We start from the raw sequence: 25,056 nt of genomic DNA, 5'->3' as shown, positions 1-25,056 counted from the left end.
CTTACTTCCCTCAGTATCCTCAGATGCATCCAATCTGGTCCTGGTGACTTATCAACTTTAAGTGCAGCCAGCCTTTCTAATACCTCCTCTTTATCAAGTTTTAGCCCATCCAAGGTCTCAACTACCTCCTCTTTCACTGTGACTTTGGCAGCATCTTCTTCCTTGGTAAAGATAGATGCAAAGTACCCATTTAGTACCTTAGCCATGCCCTTCGTCTCCATGTGCAAATCCCTTTTATGGTTCTGTAATTGGCCCCACCCCTCCTTTTACTACCCTTTATGTGTGTTTATGGAAGACTTTTGGATTCGCTTTTATGTTGGCTGCTGGTCTCTTATACTCTCTTTGCCTTTTGTTATAGACAGAACTGAGAGAGAACTGAAACCCCAGTTCTTTTCCCTTTGCTGTCTGCAATCAATGTGCTTTTTGACAAGGAAGATGCACATGTTTCTTAACCCCTGAGTGTGTGGCCAATTTGAATATTCAGCAGCACGCTTTCCATGGGTTTAAATAAAGATTATATTTATTTACACATTCACCCTGAAAGTTTAACGCTATGTCACTCACTCACCACTCACACACACACTCGAGAAAGAAAAGGATAGTGCACTTTTACAAATTGCAAACAGAAGAATGGTTTGTAAGTCATATGATTTTGCTAGTCCTGGGGAAAAGGCATGTGTTGTGGGCCCAGTGGAGAAGGCGTTTTCACTCCTGAAGTATAGTTAGGTGGATTCAATACCAAGAGTCACACATTGAAGTCGGTGCAGGATTCTCTGGAAGAGGTGGATTTTCAGCAGGTCACCAAGTTAGTTGCTTGTAGACTTATCACTAGGAGGTTGGTTTTCTGTACTGGTGGACTTGAAAAGGACCAGATTCAGAGACTCTAAGATGTTACAGCCTCCAGTTCTTTTAAGGCACGGTCTGATCATTGCTTTTTCTGCAGTCAGTATTAAAAAAAAATTAGAATTCACAGAATCACAGAATCGTTACAGTGCAGATGGAGGCCATTCAGCCCTTCATGTCCATACCAGCTCGCCGAAAGAGCAATTTACTCAGTTCCATTCCCCTGCCTTCTCCCCATAACCCTGCACATTCTTCCTTTTCATATAACTGTCTAATTCCCTTTTGAATGCTTCAATTGAACCTGCCTCCACCACGTTCTCAGGCAGCGCATTCCAGACCTTAACCACTCGCTGTGTGAAAAAGTTTTTCCTCATGTCACTTTTGCTTCTCTTACCAAATACTTTAAATCTGTGCCCTCTCGTTCTCGATCCTTTCATGAGTGGGAACTGTTTCTCTCTATCTACTGTGTCCAGACCACTCATGTTTTGAATACCTCTATCAAATCACCTCTCAGCCTTCTCTTCTCCAAGGAAAACAGTCCTAACTTCTACAACCTATCTTCATAACTGAAATTCCTCATCCCTGGAAACATTCTCGTGAATCTTTTCTGTACTGTCTCCAATGCTCTCATGTCGTTCCTAAAGTGTGGCTGCCAAAACTAGTGTCTTATATAGTTTTAACATAACTTCCTTTCTCTTGTACTCTATGCCCCTATTAATAAAGCCCAGGATACTATATGCTTTATTAACCACTCTCTGAACCTGTCCTGCCACCTTCAATGACTTATGCACATATACACCTCGGTCCCTCTGCTCCTGCACCCCATTTAGAATTGTACCCTTTATTCTATATTGTCTCTCCATGTTCTTCCTACCAAAATGAATCACTTCACATTTCTGTGCATTGAATTTCATCTGCCACCTGTCTGCCCATTCCACCAACTTCTCTACGTCCTTTTGAAGTTCTACACTGTCCTACTCACAATTTACAATGCTTCAAAGTTTCGTATCATCCGCAAGCTTTGAAATTGTGCCCTGTGCATCAAGGTTGAGATCATTTATATCGGGAAAAGCAAGGGTCCTAACACTGATCCCAGGGGAACTCCACTACAAACCTTCCTCCAGCCTGAAAAACATCCATTAACCACTATTCTTTGTTTCCTGTCACTCAGCCAATTTCATATCCATGTTGCTACCATCTCTTTTATTCCATGAGCTACAAGTTTGCTCACAAGTCTGTTGTGTGGCACTGTATCAAATGCCTTTTGAAAGTCCATGTTCACCACATCAACAGCATTGCCCTCATCAACCCTCTCTGTTAACTCCTCAAAAAACTCCAGCAAGTTAGTTAAACATGATTTTCCCTTAAGAAATCCATGCTGGCTTTATTTAGTTAACCCACGTTTGTCTATATGACAGGACAATTTTGTCCTGAATTATTCTTTTTCGAAGTTTCCCCACCACCGAAGTTAAACCGAAATAAAAACAAAATGTGCTGGAAAATACTCAGCAGGTCTGGCAGCATCTGTGGAGAGAGAAGCAGAATTAACGTTTCAGGTCAATGACCTTTCATCAGAACTTTCAGGTCGCTGCCAGACCCGTTGAATATTTTTCAGCACTTTTTGTTTTTATTTCAGATTTCCGGCATCTGCAGTATTTTGCTTTTATATTACTGAAGTTAAACTGATTGGCCTGTAGTTACTGGGCTTGTCTTTACACTCTTTTTGAACAAGGATGTAATGTTTGCAATTCTCCAGTCCTCTGCCACCATCCCCAAGTCTCAGGAAGACTGAAAAAATTATGGTCAGTGCCTCCGTGATTTCCATCCTCATTTCCCTCAGAAGCATCTCATCTGGTCCTGGTACCTTATCCACTTTAAGTACAGACAGCCTATCTAATACGTCCTCCTTATTCAGTATTCTGTATTCATTTAGAAGCTATATGGATACATGAGGGAAAGACGATTAGAGGGACATGTTGCTGAAGTTGGATGAAGTAGGGTGGGAGGAGATTCAGGTGGAGCATAAATACAGGGGTGACCTGTTGGACCAACTGGCTTGTTTCTGTGCTGTAAATATTTTGTAGCACTGTAATACTTTATATATAAAGTAAATTGTTTTTGCCAGCATTTTGCTGGTCCAAAGACCAGTTTCAAAGGATTGTCTTGGCAGTCTTACTGAGAAGCAGGAGATTGGTTGGCTTGAGAGATATGACAACCTACAAGTACACGAGGAAAGAATTCTGAAATCGAAGTTTGCTCATGTTGACTGGATAAAGAGACAACTGTGCTCCGTGTAAATATGCTACACAAATATCTCGAAATGCTTACTATCCTAAGCATTCAAGGTTGTAAATGATCTCGTTACCAATGGATGATGCAAAAATTACCATACATTCCATCACCAGACAATAGTACATGATAAGGAAATAACGACTACTCTAATTACTATACAGCACTATCAGATACGCAAAATGAGGACCATGCTGTATTTGTTTTCATATTGCTGTAACACTAGAGTCATTCCACACCAGGAACTGTAGATAATTGGCTCCAGCATCTACCAGCAATCACACTCCATATCTTCCATATCTGAAATCATTTGACTACTGGTTCTCTGTAGGCATATTGTGCATCTCTTTCGTACCGGTCTAGTTTGATTGCAGCATATTCCGTACACTTTTTATTCTCCTTGCGGATTCCTCTTTTCTCTAAACCATTCACATTTAGGGCAGCGTAATCCAATGTGTTATCATCTCTTCGTTCCATGGACTGTAACAGTAAAGAGCTATATGGTTAAAACATGTTCCTCATCAGTTTTCAGATTGCTATATAAACCAGATTTGGTTTCAAAGGTGGTGCAGGAGGGAGGGCTTCAGATTTCTGGGGCATTGGGACTGATTCTGGGGAAGGTGGGACCTGCACAAACCGGACGGTCTGCACCTGAACAGGACTGGGACAAATATCCTACAGGAAGGTTTGCCAGTGCTTTTGGGGATGGTTTAAATTAGCTTGGCAGGGGGATGGGAACCTGAGGGCAGTTTCAGATAGGACAATTTCAGGGCAGGGAACGGAAGGCAAAAAATTGGCCAGGGCTAGGGAGGGGGAAGTAATCAACATGGGCTAGCAATCCTGATCATTAAGGGCGGCACAGTGGCGCATTGGCTAGCACCACAGCTCCTGTGACCCGGTTTGGTTCTGGGTACTACCTGTGCAGAGTTTGCAAGTTTTCCCTGTGACCGCGTGGGTTTCCTCCAAGTGCTCTGGTCTCCTCCCACATGCCAAAGACTTGCGGGTTGATAGGTAAATTGGCCATTGTAAAAATATTGCCCCTAGTGTAGGTAGGTGGTAGGAGAATTGAGGGAAGGTGGGGATGTGAGAGGGAAAAAATGGGATTGATGTAGGATTAGTATAAATGGGTGGTTGATGGTCGGCACGGACTCGTTGGGCCGAAGGGCCTGTTTCGGTGCTGTATCTCTCTACGACTCGGAAAGACAGAAGAAGCAAAGATTAAAAAGTGTGCAGCACAGGAATTTGGCAGTGTTAAAAGGTATTTATTTAAATGCAAGGAGTATAATGAACAAAGCCGGTGAGCTGAGGGCACAGATAGACACATGGCAACATGATATTGTTGCTAGAATGGAAACTTGGCTTAAAGTGGGGTAAGAATGGCAGCTCAACATCTGTGGATATCGAGTTTTTCAGGCGGGTAGAGAGGGGGATAAAAAGGGGGGAGTAGCATTATTGGTTAAGGAATCAATAACAGCTGTGAGGAGGGATGATATGCTAAATGAATTGTCAAAAGAGGCCATATGGGTGGAAATCAGAAATAGAGGGGCAGCCACACTACTAGGAGTGTACTACAGACCCCCAAATAGTGGGAGGGAGATAGAGGAACATATATGTAGGCAAATTTCTGAGTGTAAAAATTATAGGGCAATAATAGTCAGAGATTTCAACTACCTGAATATCAACTGGGAAACAAACAGTGTGAAGGGCACAGAGGGGACAAAATGCTTGAACTGCACTCAAGAGAACTTTTTTAGCCAGCACGTAACAAGTCCAATGAGAGGGGGCATAATTCTAGATTTAGTCTTCAGTAATGAAGCTGGGCAAGTAGATGAAGTAGCAATGGGTGACCATTCTGGAGATAGATAGCATAATACAATTAGTTTTAGCATAATCATGGAAAAGGACAAAGATGAAACAGGAGTTAAAGTTCTAAATTGGGAGAAGGCAAATTTTACAAAACTGAGACGTAACCTGGCAAAAGTGGACTGGATACAGCTACTGGAAGGAACATCAGTGGCAAACCAGTGGGAGGCATTCAAAAGCGAGATTCTACAGGCACAGTGCAGACACATGTCCACAAAGATAAAGGGTGGTACAGACAAATCTAGAGCCCCATGGTTATCAAGAGGCTTTCAGGGTAAGTTAAAGCAGAAAAATAAAGCTTGTGATGATCACAAAAAACTTAATACTTCAGAAAGCCTAGAGGAGTATAGAAAGTGCAGGGGTGAAGTAAAAAAGGAAATTAAAAAAGCAAAGAGAGGACACGAAAAAATATTGGCAGGTAAAATCAAGGAAAACCCAAAGATGTTTTATCAGTACATTAAGAGCAAGAGGATAACTAAGGAAAGAGTAGGGCCTCTCAGAGATGTACAAGGGAACTTACACATGGATGCCAATGATATGGGTAGGGTTCTTAACGTGTTTTTTGCCTCTGTCTTTACAAAAGAGAGGGATGAAGCAGATATTATAGTAAAAGAGGAGGACTGTGAAATATTAGATATGATTAGCATGAGAGAGGAAGTACTAGAGTGTCTGACATCCTTGAAAGTGGATAAATCACCAGGGCTGGATGGATTGCATCCAAGGTTGTTAAAGGAAACCAGTGAGGAAATAGCAGATGCGCTGAGGATCATCTTCAAATCCTCACTGGATATGGGCGAGGTGCCAGAGGATTGGAAGTCTGTGAATGTTATACCATTGTTTAAAAAGGGTGCGAGGGGTAGGCTAAATAATTATAGGCCAGTCAGTCTGACCTCAGTGGTGGGTAAATTATTAGAATCAATTCTGAGGGACAGGATAAACTGCCACTTGTAAAGGTATGGATTAATCAGGGATAGTCAGCATGGATTTGTTAAGGAAAGGTCATGTCTTACTAACTTAATTGAATTCTTTGAGGAAGTGACAAGGAGGATTGATGAGGGTAGTGCAGTGGATGTGGTCTACATGGACTTTAGTAAGGCATTTGACAAGGTCCTGCATGGCAGACTGGTCAGTAAAATGAAAGCCCATGGGATACAGGGGAATGTGGAAAGTTGGATCCAGAATTGGCTCAGTGACAGGAAACAAAGGGTAGTAGTCGATGGATGATTTTGTGAATGGAAAGCTGTTTCCAGTGGCATTCCACAGGGCTCAGTGTTGGGTCCCTTGCTGTTTGTGGTATATATTAATGACTTGGACTTAAATGTAGGAGGCATGATTGGGGAATTTGCTGATGACACAAAAATTGGCCGTGTAGTTGATAGTGAGGAGGATAGCTGCAGACTCCAGAAAGATATCAATGGTTTGGTTGAGTGGGCGGAAAAGTGGCAAATGGAATTCAAGCCGGAGAAGTGTGAGGTAATGCACTTGGGAAAGGCAAATAAAGTGATGGAATACACAATAAACGGGAGGATATTGAGAGGAGTAGAAGAAGTGAGAGACCTTCTGGGGCGGCACAGTGGCGCAGTGGTTAGCACCGCAGCCTCACAGCTCCAGGGACCCGGGTTCGATTCTGGGTACTGCCTGTGTGGAGTTTGCAAGTTCTCCCTGTGTCTGCGTGGGTTTCCTCCGGGTACTCTGGTTTCCTCCCACATGCCAAAGACTTGCAGGTTGATAGGTAAATTGGCCATTATAAATTGCCCCTAGTATAGGTAGGTGGGAGGGAAATATATAGGGACAGGTGGGGATGTGATAGGAATATGGGATTAGTGTAGGATTAGTCTAAATGGGTGGTTGATGTTCGGCACAGACTCGGTGGGCCGAAGGGCCTGTTTCAGTGCTGTATCTCTAAACTAAACTAAACTAAACCTTGGAGTGTATATCCACATGTCCCTGAAGGTGGCAGGACAGGTAGATAAAGTGGTGAAGAAGGCATAAGGAATGCTTTCCTTTATTGGCCGAGGTATAGAATACAAAAGCAGGGATGTAATGCTGGAACTGTACAAAACGCTGGTTCAGCCACAGTTCTGCATACAGTTCTGGTCACCACATTACAGGAAAGACATAGTTGCTCTGGAGAGAGTGCAGAGGAGATTTACAAGAATATTGCCAGGGCTTGAAAGTTGCAGCGGTGAGGAAAGATTGGATCAGCCAGGGTTGTTTTCCTTAGAACAGAGGAGGCTGGGGGGCGGAGTGGGGGGGGGGGGGTCTTAATTGAGGTGTACAAAATTATGAGGGGTCTAGTTAGAGTAGACAGGAAGGACCTGTTTCCCCTATTGGAGTGGTCAATTACCAGGGGGCACAGATTTAAGGTGATTGGTAGAAGGATTAGAGGGGACATGAGGAAAATCTTTTTTCTCCCAGAGGGTGGTGGGTGTTTGGAATTCACTGCCAGGAATGGTGGAGGAGGCAGAAACCCTCCATTTTTAAAAAAAGGTACCTGGACATGCACCTGAATTGCTGTAACCTGCCAGGCTACGGACCAGGTGCTGGAAGGTGGAATTAGTTTTTCAGCCGGCACGGACACGAGGGGCTGAATGGCCTCCTGTGCTTTATTTTCTTCTATGGTTCTTTGGTTCTAAAGCGTTTTGCAGCTATATGCTATCTCACTAATTATAACTGTGGATATCAATGTGATACGGATATTGAAAGTTGCACTGAATCCATTTAATCTTTTGACGCGACCCTACACAATATGCAACATTCGGGACCTAATAGGCCCCCTTTTTCACATTTAACGAGCACTCAAATAGAACGGCAGATGTTATTATCCGGTTGCGTAACTCAAATATGATTTGCCTGAAGTATAAACATAGATATTCCCAGCACCAGAAAGACTACCAATATCCATGTATCAATCTCTCTATTTCGAGATATATGTATTCTGACACTGACCTATTCCTTCATTGTCATTGTAACGATTTCCGACTTACCTTCGGGTTATTAAGTGGATCCAGCTACCATCTGGCGGTATTCTCCCATACAATAATTTTACTTTAAGAATACAATAATCTCCTTTATGGTAAACTGATATTTTCGCTGGGACCCGAGTAATCCCGCATAAATAATTGTTAAATCTTAACTCTTCATTAGTGTTCAAACCCTTTTAATTTATCTTGCAATTCAAAATTATCTGATATTTTGTAGAGAATTTTAGACAATCGATTTTATATGGCAACGCAGAATTATAGAAGATCTAATTATGCAGAGAGGCAGTAGATTCTCCGTTTCTGCTCTGCTCTCTCTATTAAACTAGAGAATCGGACTGTCTGAGAATCTATGATCCCTCTTTTCTTCCCTCATTCACTGTCTCTCAAGGCTTTCCATCTCTCTGCCTCTTGAGTTTCTTTGTCCTCTCCCAGTTTTACGCCTCGAGCTTCCACCATCAAGTAACATCTCCAGTCCCACTGATTCGCTCCAACTCCGACCGATGTGCCATCTGCAGTTCGCTGACACACAGTTCGCTCCACATTAACACCTGTGACTTGCGGCGTCTTCTTGCGGATTGATTTTAAGTGGTTTTGCACCGGACAGCAGAACCACCCCGTTACATGACCTCAATTTTCTGACAAATGGTGAGGCATTTCGCTACATCGAACTCGCACTTTACAACAATACAGATCTTGCTTTAATTCCATAAGACTATCGAGGCTGGCGTTTCCCGTCACCAGACACTCTATCGCATTTTTCCCACATATCACGCTTGTAGATAGGGAAAGGCAGAAGCAGAGAACCCGGAACAACACTGACCATGGGATTCTCCGAAGGTTCCTCGCTATCTTTCAAAGCTTCTTCGAAAGATCGCCGGAATTTGAGAAATGTTGCGAATGTCCATTACAAAGCATTGATTTTCAGTCCAACAATCTGCCCCCGAGATCAAAGCAGTATATGAGACGAGGCACCATGTATTTTGAGAGAATGGCTCCTTTCTCATCTGCCATCATATCGTTACTCCAACAATGTTTATTTTATTTATTTAAAGATGCAGCACTGAAACAGGCCCTTCAGCCCACCGAGTCTGTGCCGACCATCAACCACTCATTTATACTGATCCCACATACATTCCTATCACATCCCCACCTATACTAGGGGAAATTTATAATGGCCTGTTTACCTATCACCCTGCAAGTCTTTGGCTGTGGGAGGAAACCGGCGGAAATCCACACGGTCACAGGGAGAACTTACAAACTCCACGCAAGCGATACCCAGAATTGAACCCGGGTCACTGGAGCTGTGAGGTTGCGGTGCTAACCACTGTGCCACTGTATCTTTAACCCGTTTAGTTGGCCTTCTTAGATGATTGAAGTTCTGGAATCTTCCTTTTACTATCCCAAACACCTGGAGCTGGCTTAGTATCTCTCGCCATAGATATGTAACATTGATACTAATGTTCTACTCTATACAGACCCCAACACGAATGTCCATATTGGATTTACATGACCATAATTACACAGAGAACTCCAAACTATTGGCCGATGTATATCATATTCAAAGTTACTGATCACAGGTGCCGGCGTGTAATTTTGCTTTTCTTATTGGATCAGTACAGAACATCCCTCAGGTTACTGCAGCATCCAGCTGTTTCATAAACATTTGCAGATTTTTATTTCCAATCACTCCATCTAGATCTCTGATAGTTCTTTTGTGAAGAAAATTGCTCTGACATCTGTCATTTAATTTTGAAGCTTTGCGTCTGTCCGCCCCCTTTCCTTCTCTCTCAGTTTAATTTAATTTGATTTCAAGTCATTTCCCGGAATGACCGTGTTCACACTTTTCCGAAACAAACATCTCTGTATAATCTTTCATCAGAAATTTCTGATGAAGGGCCACTGACCCGAAACGTTAACTCTGTTTCTCTCTCCACAGATGCTGCCAGATCTGCTGAGTATTTCCAGCATTTCTTGCTTGTGTTTCAGATTTCCAGCATCTGCGGTATTTTGCTTTTATTCTGTATAATCTTTTCCTTCGAGAGCTCATTTTAAGGCTAACGCCCCCCCCCCCCCACCCCCCACCACCACAAATTCGGATCCCTAACACTTTTTCTATGTTCTTCTATGCGCTACCTTCAATGCTTAAATTTCAACCACATTTCTAGGTTTCGTCAAAATACTTAGGATGTGATCCACGTGATTTAGCACATCCTTCTCAGAATTGTCTGCTATCCTTTGAATACATATTTCAATAACAGACTGGCACAACTGACTGCTCCTCTGGATTGATTGGCCATTTGGTGGCGCAATATGTGATAATTACTGCTGAACAACATCTCTGGGGCTGAGCAAAAAGTTCATTAACGTGGAATCTCATTCCCTCAGGAAAACAATAATGTTACAGTTAAGATCTTTATTTTTCTTTACTTTTTTTCTGTTTGTCTCTGTAAGCTGCCCTCCTTAAACCCATCAGTATTTCACAATCTTTATTTCACTTGCTCTACAACATTTAAATCTAATTTATATGGCCTGCTTTATCCTTACTGGTTTGGACTCTGCCGGGCTCAGTGAGGATACTTTAATTTGATTGGCTGAGGAGCCTGGCTGTAGCATGACCTGTTCACGGACTATACGGTAGTATAGGGCTATACGGTAGAAGACAAGCCAGGTTGGTGGAAAACTTTGGAACATATCTATAGACAGTTATCTGTGAGGTAAGCAGCGAGCGCTGTTCCTTCACCGCTGACAGCAAAATGGAGATCACTTTTGAAACTTTGAAAGCATATGTTTTTAGTCTTTCTTTTTGTCTGTTTTATTTATCCCTCTTTATCTAATCTTTATTCTTTTTCTTGATTTTGCTTGATGCACACGATTTTAATTTGAATTAAATATTTTTTACTGACAGTTCTGGTTTGTGCTCTGCGGGCGGGTGTACGGATTCATCAGTCTGATAGTTTCAACGTGGGTTACTTGCCATGTTCACACATGACAATGACCCCCAGTAGAAGGTGCACACTGAATGGAATTTCCAATTACTATAAATTGCCCCGCAACAGCCCACCAAAACGTCTGTGGCTTAATGAACTGTGAATGCTATTCCTTCACCACTGACTGCAAAATCTGGGCCATGAAATCAGCTTCCTGAAAGATGCACATAAGCGCAGTCAGAAAAACAATTTAACACGAATAGTAAAGAATATAGAACATCGAACAGTACAGCACAGTACAGGCCCTTCGGCCCACGATGTTGTGCCGAACCTTTAACCTACTCTAAGATCAAACTACCTACCTACCCTTCATTCTACTATCATCCATGTACCTATCCAAGAGTTGCTTAAATGTCCCTAATGTATCTGCTTCTACTACCACCGCTGGCAGCGCATTCCACACACCCACCACTCTCTGTGCAAAGAACCATCTCTGACATCTCCCCGAAACCTTCCTCCAATCACCTTAAAATTATGCCCCCTGGTGATAGTAAAGGCTTGCAATTTTACATAGATAGGCCAAAGTGTTTGAAATGAAAGCTATGGAACCATTGTGAAGTGCGTATGTGGGGTACTCAATCTGTGACTTCATACACATAAGCAGACCAGCGTTCATTTGATTTTCAGTTGGAACACATCCGGCATTTGAAGAACATGCTGAGACTAAAGTAGACTTATTTTACACATAAATCTCATGCTACGTCAGAATGAACATATACACACAATAACATAATGGCTGGAATATATGAACATACCGTGTCTTCACAATGATGAGATCCATTTTGTTTTGTATCTGTACATCGTAAAAGAGAAAGGAAAAACTTAGCTGTGAATTTCAATTTTTTTAGACAGAGCAAGTGCATATGTATCCAGACGGTCGACTGGCGCTGAATAGTTCGATATCATAATTACTGTCGTGCATTTGAACTACTGCAAGCTAAAAAAATCCAGACCCTAAATTGTACCTGTACTGATAGTTACCGTAAAATAGCGCGATAGAATTCAAATTACATTTTAAATATGCATTCATTTTAGTTGTGTATACCACTCGAAGATCTATCTTGGCTTAACAGGTAAAAAAAAAGATTTCTGTATTCAAATAATCACACTTAATTGCCAGTCCCACGAAAGCTTGAAATTCATGCACTGACAGTAACTCCGCGTTTATCGGCCTTCTGGTGATGAATATTATGTTTAATTGAGGCTGTTAGATATAAATCATGAACAATTCCTTACCTCCACGGGTCCGTAACTGACATCCTTTTCCAATTATGGTCCCCAGCACTAGACATAAGAATCCGCTGACCACACACCCAACAGTCAGTAAGTATTCAAATTTAATATTGATGTCTGTAAGATTAATGAATGTAGCTAGGAGAATTTGCCCTACAGGAGTTACGAAACAACAATAACTTCAAAATGACTTAACAGGTAACGACTGAAACAAAACTTAATTAACTTTACTCATGCATTTAAACTCTATCTTAATGATGGCAATTTCACTCCGGCGCATAGAAACTGGATGGAGTCTAAAAGCATAACATGGACATTTTTTTATTGGTTGAGCTTGCCTTTCGGAATTTTGGACACAATACACCAGGGCCAGTTTCTCTGAATTGGATGTGTGTTCGTTGGCTTTTGTGCGGTTTAAGCCGTGCTGCTGGATATCTCCACTCAAAGCATTTCGCCTGGCACAAGCAAGCCCTGTCATTGAATTCCTTGTCCCCATCTCAGCCAGACATACAGCAGGCAGTTCGCAATTTCAATCTTTTACGCCAATAGGATGTCATCTTATGAAGTTTAGGTGATGCGTCTGCTTCATCTCACATTGATCCATGTTAAAGATGATTTTTAACTTACCTGCCAGTCTGCAAGCTTTCGAATATCTTCTTGAATTAGGTTATATTCTTCCTTACGGTTAGCTGTAGCCGCAGTTTTGTATTATCTGCAAATTTTTATGTTGAGTTTCTTACTCCTGAGTCCAAATCATTAATAAATTATGAAAAGCCGTGGTTCCAGCAATGATGTTTTATGTAACATTGCATTTTCCCTTCTTCCAATCGCAGCAGTTGCCCGTTAGTCCTCCTATCTGCTTTCCTACTTTCAGACAATTTGTTATCCATTTAATGACTTTCCTCTGACTCACCAAGCCATAACCTTCGTCATGAATCTACCCTTCTGAAATCCAACTGGATGACATCTACTACATTACCCTTGTCAACTCTTTTTCACCTCAAAGAAGTATAATATAACACATTAACTAAGCTGATCTTAGCCTTTCGAAATCCATGCTTACTATTTGATGATATTTTCTGTCTCGAGATCGTCTGCTATCACTTATTTGCAGTATATTTTCTGAGTGACGTTACATTGACTGGTCTGTTGTTTCAAGGTATTATTCTATTTCCCTTTCGTGGTGTTATGGGCCGTGGTGGTGTAATGGTAACGTCGCAGCCCTTATAATTCAGAGGTGTAAATAGTCATTCGGGACGCGGGTTCACAGCCCACCATGCGATTGAAATGTCATTAATTAAAAAAAAGCTATTGTCATAAAAAGCCATCTGATTCACGAATGTCCGTTAGCGAAGGAAATCTTCACAGTATTGTGGTTGACTCTTATGGCCTAGAAAGCCTCTCAGTTCAAGGATAATTAGGGGTGGGCAACAAATGCTGGCTTTCCATGAAATATTTTAAAAATGGAAACAGCATTAGATATCAACTAGTTTTCTGCTAGGCCACCACCTTCTTAGGAACTTTCATATATATCAACTAGTGTCTGATATATCAAAGAGCAAAGAACAGTACAGCAAAGGAACAGGCCATTCGGCCCTCCAAGCCTGCGCCGATCTTGATGCCTGCCTAAACTAAAACTGTTGGGTGTCTTGCAAAGCATTAAGGTAGATAAGTCCCCAGGGCCTGATGGGATCTACCCCAGAATACTGGGGGAGGCAAGGGAAGAAATTGCTGGGGCCTTAACAGAAATCTTTGCATCCTCATTGGCTACAGGTGAGGTCCCAGAGGACTGGAGAATAGCCAATGTTGTTCCTTTGTTTAAGAAGGGTAGCAAGGATAATCCAGGAAATTATCAGCCGGTGAGCCTTACGTCAGTGGTAGGGAAATTATTAGAGAGGATTCTTCGGGACAGGATTTACTCCCATTTGGAAACAAATGGACTTTAGCGAGAGGCAGCAAGGTTTTGTGAAGGGGAGGTCGTGCCTCACTAATTTGATTGAGTTTTTTGAGGAAGTGACAAAGATGATTGATGAAGGAAGGGCAGTGGATGTTATCTATATGGACTTCAGTAAAGCCTTTGACAAGGTCCCTCATGGCAGACTGGTACAAAAGGTGAAGTCACATGGGATCAGAGGAGAGCTGGCAAGATGGATACAGAACTGGCTCAGTCATAGAAGATAGAGGGTAGCAGTGGAAGGGTGCATTTCTGAATGGAGGGAGGTGACTAGTGGTGTTCCGCAGGGATCAGTGCTGGGACCTTTGCCGTTTGTTGTATATATAAATGATTTGGAGGAAAATGTAGCTGGTCTGATTAGTAAGTTTGCAGACGACACAAAGGTTGGTGGAGTTGCGGACAGTGATGAGGATTGTCAGAGGATACAGCAGGATATCGATCGGTTGGAGACTTGGGCGGAGAAATGGCAGATGGAGTTTAATTCAGACAAATGTGAGGTAATGCATTTTGGAAGGTCTAATGCAGGTGGGAAGTATACAGTAAATGGCAGAACCCTTAGGAGTATTGACAGGCAGAGAGATCTGGGCGCACAGGTCCACAGGTCACTGAAAGTGGCAACGCAGGTGGATAAGGTAGTCAAGAAGGCATACGGCATGCTTGCCTTCATCGGTCGGGGCATAGAGTATAAAAATTGGCAAGTCCTGCTGCAGCTGTACAGAACTTTAGTTAGGCCACACTTAGAATATTGCGTGCAATTCTGGTCGCCACACTACCAGAAGGACGTGGAGACTTTGGAGAGGGTACAGAGGAGGTTTACCAGGATGTTGCCTGGTCTGGAGGGCATTCGCTATGAGGAGAGGTTGGATAAACTCGGATTGTTTTCACTGGAATGACGGAGGTGGAGGGGCGACATGATAGAGGTTTACAAAGTTATGAGCGGCATGGACAGAGTGGATAGTCAGAAGCTTTTTCCCAGGGTGGAAGAGTCAGTTACTAGGGGACATAGGTTTAAGGTGAGAGGGGCAAAGTTTAGAGGGGATGTGGGAGGCAAGTTCTTTACACAGAGGGTGGTGAGTGCCTGGAACTTGTTGCCGGGGTAGGTGGTGGAAGCAGGTACCATCGAGACGTTTAAGAGGCATCTTGACAAATACATGAATAGGAAGGGAATAGAGGGATACGGACCCCGGAAGTGCAGAAGGTTTTAGTTTAGGCAGGCATCAAGATCGGCGCAGGCTTGGAGGGCCGAATGGCCTGTTCCTGTGCTGTACTGTTCTTTGCTCTTTGATATATCAGACACTAGTTGATATATATGAAAGTTGAGGTGTCCCTTATCCTGGTTTTGGGTAGACTGCTCCCCTTTCAGGATTCTCGATCCTGACAGCAAAGAATATAATCTATCCACGTAGTTATAAGATTCTCAATAACTACAGACATTGGACACTCCCCTCCTTCTCTTTGACAGCCCCCTGCTTCACGATCTTGGTGAGGATTCTGGCTGTCATCCCATAGTCTTACACTTTTTCCTCACAGGTAATGAATACTTTATATCTGCTGTACAGGAGCAGCATTTTCTAGACCTTGTTTATCACCTCATTTATGTTCCCCTTACGCGGCTGACTGACAGGCACGCTCTCCGCTTCCTGCAGCTATGTTTTTCTCTTGTGTGTGACTGTACTCTGGAAAGAAATACCCAGTAATTCCTGTTCCTGCCTTATTTTCCCCAATGTCTCTAGTTCAGAATCCAGCTCAATGACTCTGTGCCGGACTCTCTGGAGGCAGAGACATATTTTGCAAGTTCTCAGTTTGGGACACATGCTACAACACCAACATACTGTCTGAACTGTCCTATCTTAATTAATTAATTAAGTTGTTGGCTATTTGTAGGATATTTTTTAACTAATTGGCCAATTAAGATTTAGATATGTTGGGTCGGTGAATTCAGCTGATGTAAAATATATGACTAATTATTAACAAGTTCTGCTGAAGGGTCACTGACCTGAAACGTTAACTCTGTTTCTCTCTCCACAGATGCCGCCAGACCTGCTGAGTATTTCCAGCATTTCTTATTTTTGTTACTAATTATTAACTCTGACGTATCTATTGTTAAGTTATTCGCATCTTTAAACACTATTATTTAACCACTAGGACATATACTTATTTTCACGAATATTAAATCCTTATTAGTCAAGCTTAACATTAATCACTATCGTTAATAACCACATTTGTTTTCATGTAATGTGGCTGTCGCTGGCAAGGCCAGCATCTGTTGCCCATCCCTAATTGCCCTTGACAACTGAATCACTTACTGGGCCATTTCAGAGGGCAGTTAAGAGTCAATCACATTGCTGTGGGTCAAGATTCATATGTAAGCCAGACCAGGTAAGGCCTGCAGAATTTTTTCTCTAAAAATTCTCTAACATTACTGAACCTAAGGTGTTTTTTTTTCTATGACAAAGTGACAATCTGTGTTTGGGGCCTGAGGATGTAGGTGAGGTTTTAAATGATTACTTTTCATCGGTGTTCACTATGGAGAAGGATGATGTAGGTGTAGAGATCAGGGAGGGGGATTGTGATATACTTGAACAAATTAGCACTGAAAGGGAGGAGGTATTAGTGGTTTTAGTGGGCTTAAAAGTGAATAATTCCCCAGGCCTAAATGAGATGTATCCCAGGCTGCAATGTGAGGCAAGGGCGGAGATTGCAAGGGCTCTGACACAAATTTGCAAAGCCTCTCTGGCCACAGGAGAAGTCCCAGAGGACTGGAGGACAGTGAATGTGGTACCATTATTTAAGAAGGGTAGGGATTAACCAGGTTCATTACAGGCCAGTGAGTCTAACATCAGTGGTAGGGAAACTATTGGAAAAAATTCTGAGAGACAGGATTAATCTCCACTTGGAGAGGCAGGGATTAATCAGGGATAGCCAGCATGGCTTTGTCAGGGGGAGATCGTGTCTAACTAACTTATTGATTGAATTTTTAGAGGAGGAGATTGGTGTGTAGATAGTGTGTAAAGCAGTTGATGTAGTCTACATGGACTTCAGTAAGACTTTTGATAAGGTCCTGCATGGGAGATTGGTTAAGAAGGTAAGAGCCCATGGGATCCAGGGCAATTTGGCAAATTGGATCCAAAATTGGCTTAGTGGCAGGAGGCAGAGGGTAATGGTCGAGGGTTGTTTTTGCGAGTGGAGGCCTGTGACCAGTGGTGTACTGCAGGGATTGGTGCTGGGACCCTTGCTGTTTGTAGTGTACATTAAAGATTTAGACGTGAATATAGGAGGTATGATCATTAAGTTCACAGAGGACACAAAAATTGTGGTGCCGTAAGTAGTGAGGAGGAAAGCCTTAGATTACAGGATGATATAGATGGGCTGGTAAGATGGGCAGAGCAGTGGAAAATTGAATTTAAGCCTGAGAAGTGTGAGATGATGCATTTTGGGAGGATTAACAAGGCAAAGGAACATACAATGGACGGTAGGACCCTAGGAAGTACAGAGGGTCAGAGGGACCTTGGTGTACTTGTCCATAGATCACTGAAGGCAGCAGTACAGGTAGATAAGGTGGTTAGGAAGGCATATGGGATACTTGTCTTTATTAGCCAAGGCATAGAATATAAGAGCAGGGAGGTTATGATGGAGCTGTACAAAATGCTAGTTAGGCCACAATGCTACTGTGTACCATTCTGGTCACCACACTATAGGAAGAATGTGATTTCACTGGAGTGGTTGTAGAGGAGATTCACCAGGATGTTGCCTGGGCTGGAATATTTCAGCTATGAAGAGAGAATGAAAAGGCTAGAGTTGTTTTCCTTAGAGCAGAGAAGGCTGAGGAGGGGTATGATTGAGGTATACAAAATTATGTGCGACATAGGTAGGGTAGATAGGAAGAAACGTTTTCCCTTAGCACAGGTGGCATAGATTTAAGGTAAGGGGCAGGAGGTTTAGAGGGGATTTGAGGAAAGATTTTTTCACCCAGTGGGTGGCTGGAATCTGGAACACATTACCTGAAGGGGTGGTAGAGGCAGGAACCCTCACAACATTTAAGAAGTATTTAGATGAGCACTCGAAACACCATAGCATACAAGGCTACGAGCCAAGTGCTGGAAAATGGGATTAGAATAGTTAGGTGCTTGATGGCCGGCACAGACATGATGGGCCAAAGGGCTGAAGGGCCTGTTTCTGTGCTGTATAACTCTATGACTCTATGACTAGGGTTTGGGAAATGGATGCAGGGGTTTGTGAGGAAGAACTTTTTTTTTACACAGCGAGTGGTAATGACGTGGAACTCGCTGCCTTCGAGGGTGGTGGAAGCGGAGACAGTGAATGATTTCAAAAGGAAATTGAATGAGCATTTGAGGGAAATAAACTTACAGGGCTCCGGGGATAGAGCCGGGGAATGGGAATGATTTGATTGCTCTCCAGACAGCCGGCATGGAATCAAGGGGCTAAATGGCCTCCTTCTGTGCCGTTATGCCTCTTTGACAAAACATATCTAGATTCAGCCATAAAGACAGGGCTAAATTGTGGCGAGTCGAAGAGACTTAGTAGTTGGCAGGAAAAAAGACAGAGGCGCAAGGGGAGAGCCAACTGTGCAACAGCCCCAACAAACAAATTTCTCTGCAGCACCTGTGGAAGAGCCTGTCACTCCAGAATTGGCCTTTATAGCCACTCCAGGCGCTGCTTCACAAACCACTGACCACCTCCAGGCGCGTATCCATTGTCTCTCGAGATAAGGAGGCCCAAAAGAAAGAAGAATCTAGATTCTTAAATATCAATTAATTAATCAATTAATTATATTAAGGTCCTCGGATCCTGCTGCTTTTTCTTGTGTGTTGGTCAAGGCATCATGTATTCTATTGCCCCCAGTGCGATTATTTGCCTGTGTTCTGTTACCCCATAGTTTAGAATATTCAGCACTTACTTCTCCCTTTGCACCGAATACCACTCCCATCAAATTTACACTGCTACTCTCTTTAACAAGCCACACTGACCTACAGATACTCCTAACTCTATAACATGTATCACACCAGGCAAGTACAGTAACTTCACACCAGGAGGCAAACGGTGAGATACCGTTATCCCATGGCGGTTGTGGTAGCAGGGAACCACGGACACCAAAGTTCCAGCCTTCCGAGTTTACATGCGTGAGTGTCCGATTTCCACATAAATAACAAGGGGCAGTCTTTGCCTCAGCCTTATTTCTCAACTTGCAGCCCAATAACATTGAGGATAAAGATCTATTCGTTGTCTTCTTACCTGGGTTAGAAGTAGACACCAAATAAACAGCTAATTTTGGAGTCGGGAGGGTGCTATGAGATACCAAACAAATATAAAAAGTGTCTATTTGAATTGGCTGTGACTCTTGAAGAATACTGGAAGCTTGATACAGTCCCATATTGTCCAATTGCTTTGTGGTTTTTATTCCGGTTACAACGTTACTTGTATTTTTGTACCAGCTGAAGGTAATAGTCTCCGGGTAAAACTCAGTCGTTTCACATACAAGATGAAGATAAATGTTTGAATTTCCATCAGGCGTTTTGGTAAGAATCCTTGGGGTAGACGGCGGAACTATACAGGTGTTCAGGGAAAATCATATATAGGTTCAGTATTTTAAATTTAGAGCATTATTACATCTTACTTCCAAAAGTTAATTCAGTCTTTATTAACTTTACATTTTTTTTTGATTACATGACAGTAATCTTGTACTTTCATAAATGCCTCAGAATTATGAACATAATACTACAGAAAGCCAAGAGGAGGCTCAAAAGTAGAAAGTGAAATCAAAAAGGAAATTAGGAAAGCTAAGAGAGGGCATGAAAATATTGGCAAGCAAAATCAAGATGAACCCAAAGATGTTTTATCAATACATTAAGAGTAAGAGGATAATTAAGGAGAGAATAGAGCCCATAAATGACCAAAAGGTAACCTATGTGTAGGGGTGGAAGATGTTTGTATTGTTCTTAATGAATACTTTGTCTTCACAAAAGAGGGAGACGATGCAGATATTGTAGTTAAGAAGGAGAAGTGTAAAGTATTGTATGTAATAAACATGGGGAGAGATGAAGTATTAATGGGATTAACATCCTTGAAAGTGGATAAATCACCAGGGCCAGATGAAATGTACCCAAGGCTGTTAAAAGAAGCCAGAGAGGAAATAGCAGAAGGTCTGTTCATCATTTTGCAGTCCTCACTGTGGTGCCAGAGGATTGGAGAACTGCTATCATTGTACCTCTGTTTAAAAAAGGGAGCAAGGGATAGACTGAATAATTACAGGCTTGTCAGTCTAACTTTGGTAGTGGGTAAATTATTGGAATCAATTCTGAGAGACAGGAAAAACTGTCACTTAGAAAGGCACAGGTTAATCAAAGATAATCAGCATGGATTTGTTAAGGGAAGATCTTGTCTGACTGACTTGATTGAATTATTTGAAGAAGTGACAAGGAAGATAGATGAGAGTAATGCACGTGATGTAGTCTACATTAGAGGCCTGCTACCCGACCCAAACCCGATGCGACCCGATGACATGTGTCGGGTTCAGGTCGGGCCCATCTTCCAGGGCCGGCTTTCGGGCTGCGGGTTGGGTCGGGTCGAGTCCATATCCAGCTGGGTCAGGTCAGGCCAGACAAACACGGTCCATCCTCTGCTGGTAAGTATTAAAAATAAGAAAAACTTATCTGAGCTGGGAGTATGGGACGAAACTGAGTCTGCACAATGAGCGAGTGACGTCACTATGACGTCATCACGCTTGAGCTGCAGCTTCTTGCAGGTTTGGTGTCAGGAAGGGAAGTAAATGGATGGTCGGGTCGGGCCAAGTAGTGGCGGGTTCGAGTCTGGTCGGGCTCAGGGCAAAATCAGAGGGACACGGGCTGGGTCGGGCTCGGGTTAGCTGCGGTTCAGTTGGGTTCGGGTCGAGTTCTTTTTCCCGACCTAAAGCAGGCCTCTAGTCTACATGGATTTTAGCAAGTCTTTTGACAAGGTCCCACATGGCAGACTGGTTAGAAAAATAAAAGCCCATGGAATCCAAGGAAATGCAACAAGGTGGATACAAAATTGGCTCAGGGGCAGGAAACAAAAGATACTTGTTGGCAGGTGTTTTAGCAACTGGAAGGCTGTTTCCAATGGTGTTTTGCAGGGCTTAGTACTGGGTTCCCTGTTTTTAGTGGTATATATTAACAATTTGGACATAAATGTAGGGGGCATGATCAAGAAGTTTGCAGATAACACAAAGATTAGCCGTGTGGTAGATAGCGAGGAGGATAGCTGTAGACTGCAGGAAGATATTGATGGACTGATCAGATGGGCAAAAAAGTGGCAAATGGAATTCAACCTGGAGAAGTGTGAGGTGATGCGTTTGGGGAGGTCAAACAAGGCAAAGGAAAATACGATTAATGGAAGAATACTGAGCGGTGTTGAGGAAGTGAGTAACCTTGGAGTGAATGTCCATAGATCCCGAGGTAGCAGGACAGGTCGATAAGGTGGTTAGCAAGGCATATGGAATCCTTTCCTTTATTAGCCGAGGTATAGGATATAAGAGCAGGGAAGTTATGCTGGAACTGTATAAATCATTGGTTAGGCCACAACTTGAGTACTGTGTGCAGTTCTGGTCACCTCATTACAGAAAGGATGTAATTGCACTAGAGAGGGTACAGAGGAGATTTACGAGGATGTTGCCAGGACTGGAAAAATGCAGCTATGAGGAAAGATTGGATAGGCTGGGGTTGTTCTCCTTGGAACAGAGAAGGCTGAGGAGAGATCTGATTGAAATGTACAAAATTGTGAGGGGCCTGGATAGAGTGGATGTTAGGGGCCTATTACCTTAGCAGAGAGGTCAGTGACTAGGGGATACAGATTTACACCATTGGTAGAAAAATCAGAGGGGAGATTAGGAAAAAAAATCACCCAGAGGGTGGCGAGGTCTGGAACTCACTGCCTGAAAGAATAGTAGAGGCAGAGACCCTGAACTCATTTACAAGGAGTCTGGATATGCACCTCAAGTGCCATAATCTGCAGGACTACGTATCAAATGCTGAAAGGTGGGATTAGACTGGGTGACTCGTTTTTTGGCCATCGCAGACACGATGGGCCAAGTGGCCGCTTTCTGTGCCATAAACTTTGTATGATTCTATGAAACAGCTGCATTTATAGAGCGTTTCCTCACAACTATTACAGACATCATAACATCTCTATACAATGAATTATCTTCAGATAAATCAGTTTTGTGATTTGGGTAAATGCAACAACCATGATTCAAATAGGAAATCTCAACAAATTCCAAATTTATCTGTATATATTAATAAAGATTGGCAGTGGAATGTTGGTCAAAATACTGTGAGAACTGCTCGCTTTTTCCCCAACAATGCTGGGGGTATTTTAATTCGACAAATAAAAACAAACAGGACTTGGTTGCATTCTGACCTGAAATACAGAGGTACAACAGGGCAGTAATCTACCAATACCGAAGGAAACTTGCAGGCCTGGTCAATTGGTTAAATCTGGAATATATCTGGAATTTTCATGGGCGTTTCCTTGATCACCTTCGAACTTTCCGGGGAAGGTCAGCGTAAACAGCAGATAAACGGCCTTTTATATCGTTTCAACAGAGTCCATTAGATATTTGGACACGTGAATTTATGAAGAACAGTCCATAAATTCTCCCCACAATTACTCAGAGAAAAGTGCTACGAGCTCCGCTACAACAACAGCATGAGCTGCATATGTGTTTAGCACAGGAATATATTCACTGTAAAATCGGAGGAACTAAATGCTCACTCACGAAACACTTTTGTGCAAATGATCTCCTCCCAACTAACTTTCCGTTACAAACAGTGCTATGTGTCAACAACTAAGTCCATTTTAAGCTTATGCCATGAACTCTTTGTTCATTATAAGGTCAACATTGAAGAAACGTGGATACTTTTATCCGTAATTAATATTTACGTTAACGTTTTAATCCTAAATCTGTAATAGTCATTGAAATATTTTGGAATATAATTATCAATAGGGATCTTGAAGATACTTCTGGTGAGGAAAGTAAAAGCAACAGTGAATACACTTCGCTCGGATTTCTTTATGGAGAAACTCTTGCCAAGTTATAGAGAACGCTGAATAATTGTCATCTAGCTTTAACAACGTTCGATTCGAATTGTTTGAATCTGCTTTGATTTAACCGATGTATGCGTGTAACGATGTTATCTGAAGCTCTGCGTATCTGCAAGGAGCTATATAAATGCAATTCAATACATTTTTTTTACTATAATAAAGTCTTTATGCAGCATTTATGCAGAAATGCTTAGTTCGTATCAGTTCCAATACACCTATTTCTCAGTACTATTTGTTGAGAGATTAGGGGTTCCGATGGTTCATTCCCGGGATTCACTGCTGACTGAGAATCGTTAAATTGTATCAGGCTTTTGGGACATTGCCTTCTGATGTATGAACGCTTGTAAGTGTTAAACATTAATGCTTGCATCAGTTCAAGAATTGCATTTTGGCTTTATCCACAATTTTCGAAATATCAAACGTTCAATCTTTATTATAAATATGACAATTTTCTGAATCATACCGGTGGAAACATGTGTAGAGCCGATCAGATCGGATTCATACAAGTCAAGTCGAACGTTATTACATTATTTGCAAACCATTTAACATTCTCTATAACGTAGTTTCAGTAATATTAATAGTTTTGAAATTAATACATTGCGCTCCCTATTTGTGATGACATTTTGTGCGCTGAAAACACTCCCTTTAGCTTTTTATAGTGAATACTGAAGATTAATAGGCAGGTGACAAAAAGCTTTAAAATAGTTAAATACGGCACAAATCACTCTCCGCATCTTCTAATATTTTCAGTTATTTAAATTATCTTGGACATAATTTTAACAACTCCATCCTCTACAAGGCCGCTTACCGTGAACAACAACACTTGATCCAGTTCCGTTTGTGACCGTGTTTCTTTGTTGTTTGACTCCGCAGTAATAAACCCCAGCGTCCTGCAAACGAATATCAAGGAGCTGGAGTGTGCCCTGTCCTTTCCGGATAAAATATTGTCTCCTCCTGTCTGCGGTAGGTTGCAGGAATATACTTTGGCCGAGTTTCCACCAGAAAACATTCACTTCGGAATTATCTGACAGAGGAGTGAACGCACAAGTGAAGGTAATGTTTTCACCGATCGTCACAATCTTGTGTTGGGGGCTTTGTGAAACCTGGAACTTGGCATTGCCAAAAACTTTCAGGGAGAGAAAAACACATGCAATCATACATCCAACATATCAGATCAGACTTGCAATGGCTGACAGTCAGAGAGATCTAGTTTCGGAGGAATAGAGACAAAGTAGGATAAAAAAAAATGCAATTGCGGAAAATACCTGTCGGGCTCATCCCCCAGATCACCATGCACCGAAACACAGCGCGCACAGTCATATTGAACAAAGTAATAACAACTTGCTGCCAATAAGCAAGTAGCTCTGGTGACTTTATAGCCATGAAACGATGACGTGTTATGCCACAATTTTACAACAGCCGTGCAATGAAAGAAGAGATGAGGTGTAATCTGTGGTTATAACAGTGAATCTTGTATGGTTTGAAGAATCACGAGCAACAGAATATAGATGAAATAAAAAGAAAGACCACACTGATCAATCCTGTGCCCAGCATATGTGTTAAATATAATTGCTATTTCGCACAGTTGTTCAAAGTAATTGTTTTCGAAATATAAATGTAAAAAACATACATATATATATCCCGGGTCTGGTTATTGACTGACAGCAAAAAAGAAAAGTAAACCAGGTCAATCGGACAGAAAGTGGCAAACAGAGTGACAGGACAAGTGTAAGGAAACACAAGCAAATGACTGCGGATTCTTTAAACTGCAATAAGAAACAGAAAATGCTGGAAATACGGCAGCGAC

General features: G+C 42.2%; 1 protein-coding gene across 2 annotated transcripts; it reads right to left on the bottom strand.

The window, feature by feature from the left end:
* Positions 1-498: 498 nt before the first annotated feature.
* On the bottom strand, positions 499-24,586 carry LOC137379272 (tapasin-related protein-like). 2 transcript variants are annotated; one of them, XM_068049992.1, is made up of 7 exons: positions 24,515-24,586; positions 24,058-24,375; positions 19,407-19,718; positions 12,203-12,352; positions 11,722-11,759; positions 3,488-3,612; positions 499-937 (listed from the first exon to the last, which is right to left on the bottom strand). In XM_068049992.1, the coding sequence occupies exons 1-7, from the start codon at positions 24,567-24,569 to the stop codon at positions 910-912; spliced, it is 1,026 nt and encodes a 341-aa protein (XP_067906093.1). In that variant the 5' UTR covers positions 24,570-24,586; the 3' UTR covers positions 499-909. The 2 variants fall into 2 exon arrangements, with proteins under 2 accessions (XP_067906093.1, XP_067906095.1); XM_068049994.1 differs by having other exon boundaries at positions 12,203-12,316.
* Between the last annotated feature and the right edge of the window lie 470 nt (positions 24,587-25,056).

The sequence above is a fragment of the Heterodontus francisci genome, chromosome 17 (assembly GCF_036365525.1).
Source record: "Heterodontus francisci isolate sHetFra1 chromosome 17, sHetFra1.hap1, whole genome shotgun sequence".
In the NCBI taxonomy this organism is placed as follows: Eukaryota; Metazoa; Chordata; class Chondrichthyes; order Heterodontiformes; family Heterodontidae; genus Heterodontus; species Heterodontus francisci.
Note: the sequence above shows the minus strand (reverse complement) of the source record. Positions and strands in the feature narration are given on the sequence as shown.

Coding starts and splice junctions, on each gene's coding strand:
- LOC137379272 (XM_068049992.1), bottom strand. CDS start 24,569: ATGACTGTGCGCGCTGTGTTTCGGTGCATGGTGATCTGGGGGATGAGC. Junction 11,760..12,202: donor TCAGTTACGGACCCGTGGAG/GTAAGGAATTGT, acceptor TACGATGTACAG/ATACAAAACAAAATGGATCT. Junction 3,613..11,721: donor CTCATCATTGTGAAGACACG/GTATGTTCATAT, acceptor TTACTGTTACAG/TCCATGGAACGAAGAGATGA.